Source organism: Palaemon carinicauda, chromosome 12, assembly GCF_036898095.1.
Source record: "Palaemon carinicauda isolate YSFRI2023 chromosome 12, ASM3689809v2, whole genome shotgun sequence".
In the NCBI taxonomy this organism is placed as follows: domain Eukaryota; kingdom Metazoa; phylum Arthropoda; class Malacostraca; order Decapoda; family Palaemonidae; genus Palaemon; species Palaemon carinicauda.
Genome location: NC_090736.1, coordinates 130572756 through 130580255, shown reverse-complemented (window position 1 = coordinate 130580255; position 7500 = coordinate 130572756). Strand labels below are relative to the sequence as shown.

The window sequence follows — 7500 nt, the reverse complement described above, 5'->3', positions numbered from 1 at the left end:
ACGAAAAGCTTCAAAGGATAGGCTGATTAAAACAATGTTAATATCCTTTTCATATTTTGAGCGTATAATTATCAATGAGCTTGGATTTTGGGTGGGAATTTTGACTAAAATTCATACCAATTATCTTATTTCGTTCTTATATCTTATAGCAGCATATGAAGTTATTATCAAATAGTCTCTGACTTGGTCTTCCATATCAGATAACTAGCAAGGGCAAATGGACTTGGATTGGCTAACCACTGTAGTAGCAAGGACTTTAGTAGCTGGTTTAGCAAGTTATATTTAATATCTAACCTAGCGTTCCACGTCAGATAAAATCGGTATACAGTTGGCACTGACCTGATCTTTCAAATCAGACTACCTCTGATGTGGTCTTCAAAATGAAATTAGTGGCAAGTGGTATTTATTTACTTGATTTTCCCAAGATGATAACAAGCCAGTGACCTTTGAACTGATCTTTCAAATCAGATTACTGGAAGGCAAAATTCTAAATTGATTTGATAATACGATTACTAACAACTAACCTTGACCTGCTTCCCAAATATGATTAGGCATTTGATATTTGACCTGATTGTCAAAATCTTATCATATCATAGATTACAGTGTTTAACCTGGTTTTCCAAATTAGATTACTAACATATACCTTAGAATTGACCTTCAAAATCAGAGAAATCGTAGTTAACTTTGACTTGTTAATTAAATCGCCAGCAAAAAAACTTGGCCCATGGTCATTCAAATCAAACTTTGATCTTAGAAATGAGAGCTCATTCAAATCAGGCTTTGATCTTAGAAACTAGAGACATTGAATAACAACTAGCTTTTTCGAAAATTGCTATAACTTAATTTTATATTAAGTCAATAAAGCTGATGTGATATAACAAGAATAAATGCACCAGAAGAAGATTTTTTTCGAGAGAAGGGAGCCTGTAAACCTGTTACGCTTGCTGGATGGCATATTTCCCAGTTTCCCCATCGCAGTCATTCAAATCAGGTTTTGATCTTAGAAATTAGGGGTCATTTGAATCAGGCTTTGATCTTGGAAATTAGGGGTCATTTGAATCAGGCTTTGATCTTAGAAATTATGGGTTATTTGAATCAGGCTTTGATCTTAGAAATTAGGAATCATTTGAATCAGGGTTTGATCTTAGAAATTAGGGGTCATTTGAATCAGGCTTTGATCTTAGAAATTAGGGGTCATTTGAATCAGGGTTTGATCTTAGAAATTAGGGGTCATTTAAATCAGGCTTTGATCTTAAAAAACTAGGGGTAATTTGAATCAGGGTTTGATCTTAGAAATTAGGGGTCATTTGAATCAAGGTTTGATCTTAGAAATTAGGGGTCATTTGAATCAGGCTTTGTTCTTAGAAATTAGAGGTCATTTGAATCAGGGTTTGATCTTAGAGATTAGGGGTCATTTGAATCAGGGTTTGATCTTAGAAATTAGGGGTCATTCAAATCAGGTTTTGATCTGAGAAATTAGGGGTCATTCAAATCAGGTTTTGATCTTAGAAATTAGGGGTCATTTGAATCAGGGTTTGATCTTAGAAATTAGGGGTCATTTGAATCAGGCTTTGATCTTAGAAGCTAGGGGTCATATGAATCAGGGTTTGATCTTAGAGATTAGGGGTCATTTGAATCAGGGTTTGATCTTAGAAATTAGGGGTCATTCAAATCAGGCTTTGATCTTAGAAATTAGGGGTCATTTGAATCAGGGTTTGATCTTAGAAATTTGGGGTAATTTGAATCAGGGTTTGATCTTAGAAATTAGGGGGCATTTGAATCAGGGTTTGATCTTAGAAATTAGGGGTCATTTGCATCAGGCTTTGAATTTGAATCAGGGTTTGATCTTAGAAATTAGGGGTCATTTGAATCAGGCTTTGATCTTAGAAATTAGGGGTCATTTGAATCAGGGTTTGATCTTAGAAATTAGGGGTCATTTGAATCAGGGTTTGATCTTAAAAATTAGGGGTCATTTGAATTAGGGTTTGATCTTAGAAATTAGGGGTCATTTGAATCAGGGTTTGATCTTAGAAATTAGGGGTCATTTGAATCAGGCTTTGATCTTAGAAGCTAGGGGTCATATGAATCAGGGTTTGATCTTAGAGATTAGGGGTCATTTGAATCAGGGTTTGATCTTAGAAATTAGGGGTCATTCAAATCAGGCTTTGATCTTAGAAATTAGGGGTCATTTGAATCAGGGTTTGATCTTAGAAATTTGGGGTAATTTGAATCAGGGTTTGATCTTAGAAATTAGGGGGCATTTGAATCAGGGTTTGATCTTAGAAATTAGGGGTCATTTGCATCAGGCTTTGAATTTGAATCAGGGTTTGATCTTAGAAATTAGGGGTCATTTGAATCAGGCTTTGATCTTAGAAATTAGGGGTCATTTGAATCAGGGTTTGATCTTAGAAATTAGGGGTCATTTGAATCAGGCTTTGATCTTAAAAATTAGGGGTCATTTGAATCAGGCTTTGATCTTAGAAATTAGGGGTCATTTAAATCAGGCTTTGATCTTAAAAAACTAGGGGTAATTTGAATCAGGGTTTGATCTTAGAAATTAGGGGTCATTTGAATCAAGGTTTGATCTTAGAAATTAGGGGTCATTTGAATCAGGCTTTGATCTTAGAAATTAGAGGTCATTTGAATCAGGGTTTGATCTTAGAGATTAGGGGTCATTTGAATCAGGGTTTGATCTTAGAAATTAGGGGTCATTCAAATCAGGTTTTGATCTGAGAAATTAGGGGTCATTCAAATCAGGTTTTGATCTTAGAAATTAGGGGTCGTTTGAATCAGGCTTTGATCTTAGAAATTAGGGGTAATTTGAATCAGGGTTTGCTCTTAGAAATTAGGGGTCATTTGAATCAGGCTTTGATCTTAGAAATTAGAGGTAATTTGAATCAGGGTTTGATCTTAGAAATTAGGGGTAATTTGAATCAGGGTTTGATCTTAGAAATTAGGGGTAATTTGAATCAGGCTTTGATCTTAGAAATTATAGGACATTCAAATCAGGCTTTGATCTTAGAAATTAGGGGTCATTTGAATCAGGGTTTGATCTTAGAAATTAGGGGTCATTTGTATCAGGGTTTGATCTTAGAAATAAGGGGTCATTTGCATTAGGCTTTGATCTTAGAAATTAGGGGTCATTTGAATCAGAGTTTGATCTTAGAAATTAGGGGCCATTTAAATCAGGCTTTGATCTTAGAAATTAGGGGTCATTTGAATCAGGGTTTGATCTTAGAAATTAGGGGTCATTTGAATCAGGCTTTGATCTTAGAAGCTAGGGGTCATATGAATCAGGGTTTGATCTTAGAGATTAGGGGTCATTTGAATCAGGGTTTGATCTTAGAAATTAGGGGTCATTCAAATCAGGCTTTGATCTTAGAAATTAGGGGTCATTTGAATCAGGGTTTGATCTTAGAAATTTGGGGTAATTTGAATCAGGGTTTGATCTTAGAAATTAGGGGACATTTGAATCAGGGTTTGATCTTAGAAATTAGGGGTCATTTGCATCAGGCTTTGAATTTGAATCAGGGTTTGATCTTAGAAATTAGGGGTCATTTGAATCAGGCTTTGATCTTAGAAATTAGGGGTCATTTGAATCAGGGTTTGATCTTAGAAATTAGGGGTCATTTGAATCAGGGTTTGATCTTAAAAATTAGGGGTCATTTGAATTAGGGTTTGATCTTAGAAATTAGGGGTCATTTGAATCAGGGTTTGATCTAAGAGATTAGGGGTCATTTAAATCAGGGTTCGATCTTAGAAATTAGGCAAGTTATTTATGTTCAGATGCCTGTAACTAATTTAACTCAATCTTGGGCTGATAATAATGTGGAAATGAGAAAAAAAAAATATATACAACATAAAAGGGATTAATGTATAAGAATATTCATAGACTAATGGTATCCATACTTTGTATGAAACAAATTACCTCGAAAAGTAATATTTCTATGTTCATTCTCTCTGTTGAGCAAAGAATACGAAATATGATTGTTAATAATAATAATAATAATAATGATAATAATAATAACAATAATAAAAGAATCACATTACGTATATAATAATACTGTAAAAGTGATAATTATATTTTGATAACAAACTTAAACAATAAAATAAAGAACAACAACAACAACAACAACAACAACAACAAAAGCAACAACAACAATAATATTGATATAAATAATAATAATAATAATAATAATAATAATAATAATAATAATGATAATAATAATAATAATAATAATAATAATAATAATAATAATAATAATAAATCCAGGTTTCAGCATAGCGCACGAAACAGCAAATATGACAACAACTCTACGGGATGAACTCACCTGGTTTGAAAAGAACGATAGCTTTGAGACATCCACACTCTGTATTATCAGGACTCAGGTGTCTGAAGCGCCGAAGGACGTCCTGGATGGTGGCGACTTCTAAGGCTGTCCTTTCGTCACTGCCAAGTCTGTTTATCAAGAAAATAAGATAAGATATGATGCTATTATTATTATTATTATTATTATTATTATTATTATTATTATTATTATTATTATTATTATTATTATTATTATTATTAGATAGACTGCAGTTCTAGCTGGAAAAGCAGGATGCTATAAGCCATATGGCTCCAACACGGGAAAATAGCCCAGTGAGGAAAGGAGATAAAAAAATTTAAATATAAATTGAAATCAACTCCAGTATCAAGAGAGAAGTTTAGTCATAAATTATATATTATTATTATTATTATTATTATTATTATTATTATTATTATTATTATTATTATTATTATTATCTAACCTACAGCTCTATTTGGAAAAGCAGGATGCTATAAGCCCAAGGACTCCAACGAGGAAAAATACCCCAGTGAGGAAAGGAAATAAAGAAATAAATGAACTACGAGAAAAGTAATGAACAATTAATACAAATAATCTAAAAACAGTACCATAATTAAAGTAGATCTTTCGTATATAAATTATAAAGAGAGACTTATGACTTATGTCAGCGTGTTCAACATAAAAAAAACATTCGCTGCAGGTTTGAAGTTTTGAAGTTCCGCCGATTCAATTGCTAATTGATCATATATAAACCATACAAACAAACATACACACACTCAAACACACACACACACACACACACACACACACACACACATATATATATATATATATATATATATATATATATATATATATATATACATGTATATACGCAAAATAAATTTACATTAAGTAAGATTAAAAGAACAAATAATGTTTAGATGACAGATTGTAATTTGCAAATGAAATTCAATAAAAGATAACAAAAATGCGTAAACACTTAAGAGGTACGGGGACCATAACTTGATGTCATCTACAATATAGGTTATGCCAATAACTTCAGGACGCATGAAATGGCCCAAATTTTAACCAAGTTAAGAACAAACGTTTTCATTCGTTTGAGTTAAATCACAGAATAGTCAAGGTTGCATAATGGCGTCTTTCCACCCATGTGATTATGAAATGGTTTATTCTGAAAAAAATCCTAGTTTTTATAGTTTCTTTTTCTTTTCCTATCTGGGTTGTGGCGGCTGATTTGGTAACGTCCCTGACTGGTGAACACCGACTGGGGTTAGAATCCCGCTCAAACTCGTTTGTTTCTTTGGTCGCTGTAACCTTACTACCCTTACGAGCTAAGGATGGTGGGGTTTGTGGAGCCTATAGGTCTATTTGCTGAGTTATCAACAGCCATTGCCTGGCTCTGCTTGGTCCTATCTTGGGTGGAGATGGGGCTCGGGCGCTAATCATATGTATATATGGTCAGGTTTTAGGGCATTGTCCTGCTCGATAGCGCAATGTCACTGTCCCTTACACCTGCCACTCAGGAGTGACCTTTAAGCCTTTACTAGGCCGCTCACTTATTCGCAAAAATTCAAATTATTACGAAGGTGTTGTATACAAGAAACCTTGTGCTTATAACAAGATTTAGATTAGGACAAATGGATAAAATTGCTCAATATAATTAGAAAGTTACGAAGATGGTCTTAAGATTTATGATTAACATTCTCAGTAAATCTCTAATTTTCCATTTAATTGGAAGAAAGTAAAACAAATTTTTAATGACAATAATTTCACAAAAAGAGTACGATGGAATCTCCCTGTATTCTTTGTAATATTGACTTTAATTTAATCAGTTGTTCAGTGTTATGAAAATTATTTTCAGTTGCTTTCACACTTATGATCAACAAGAAAGACTATAAGAAGCAATTGTATTTTATCTCTCTCTCTCTCTCTCTCTCTCTCTCTCTCTCTCTCTCTCTCTCTCTCTCTCTCTCTCTCTCTCTCAACATTTATATATATCTCGTATATATAGTAAAGAGCAAGAATATGGCTATATACATTTATATATATATATATATATATATATATATATATACATATATATATATATATATATATATATATATATATATATATATATATAAATATACATACAGTATATATATATATATATATATATATATATATATATATATACATAAATATTTATACATATATATATAAATATATATATATATATATATATATATATATATACATATGTATATGTATGTATGAATATATATACATATATATACATTTATATATATGTATATGTATATATACATTTATATATATATATATATATATATATGTATATATAAATTTATATATATATATATCCATATATATATAAATATCTGTATATATATTTATATATATACATATATCTATCTATCTATCTATTTATCTATATCTATATATATACATACATACATATATATATATATATATATATATATATATATATATATATATATATATATATATATATATACATATATTTTTTTTTCTTTTTTTTTTGGTCAAGTTGAGCCCTCCCCGTGAGTAGTCATACACCGATGAAAGTGTACGTGTGCTCGAGTGTATGCGTGCATATATATCTAAATATTCATGCGTCGTATTTGATTGGTGACATACACTAGTATTCACATGAGTCCTATATATGTATGTAAATGTATTATAAATGCACACATAATACACAAGTAGTGATTAAGTATGATAAGCAACATAATGATACAAATTATTAAATTCCTCATCGCAATTATCATATTTTAAAGTCAATGATATAAGGAAAAAAAAAAAAGAAACACATATCATGAAAACTGATGACCTCTGACCTGGCATGGGCGGCGGGACTCTGCAGAAGGGCGCTCAGGTCAAGGGGCAAGTACCACTGTGCCAGGTGGACCAAGAAGAGCTCCTTCCAGGATTCCTCTACTAAGACGCACTGTAGAAAACAAATATGTTGGGTGAATAGGATTCGAGTAGAATGTATAGCAAACAGGATGTAAATAGGATTTTTATTAAATGTGATTTAAGTAGGATATCAAGTAGGATTCAAGTGAGACTAACAGGATTATTTCCTTGGACAGTTTTTTTTTTCTTCTTTTTTTACCTTTTGGGGATATATGATGAGGATGTAAAAGAA

At 31.8% G+C, this 7500-nt stretch overlaps 1 protein-coding gene across 1 annotated transcript in view; it reads right to left on the bottom strand.

The window, feature by feature from the left end:
• LOC137650637 (nuclear receptor subfamily 2 group E member 1-like) overlaps nt 1-7500 on the bottom strand; it is a 166990-nt gene that overhangs the window by 606 nt on the left and 158884 nt on the right. Inside the window, exons 7-8 of the mRNA XM_068383824.1 lie at nt 7190-7299; nt 4332-4459 (exon numbers count right to left, since the gene is read on the bottom strand). Coding sequence (XP_068239925.1) covers nt 4332-4459; nt 7190-7299 — 238 coding nt within the window. The remainder of the gene's footprint in view (nt 1-4331; nt 4460-7189; nt 7300-7500) is intronic.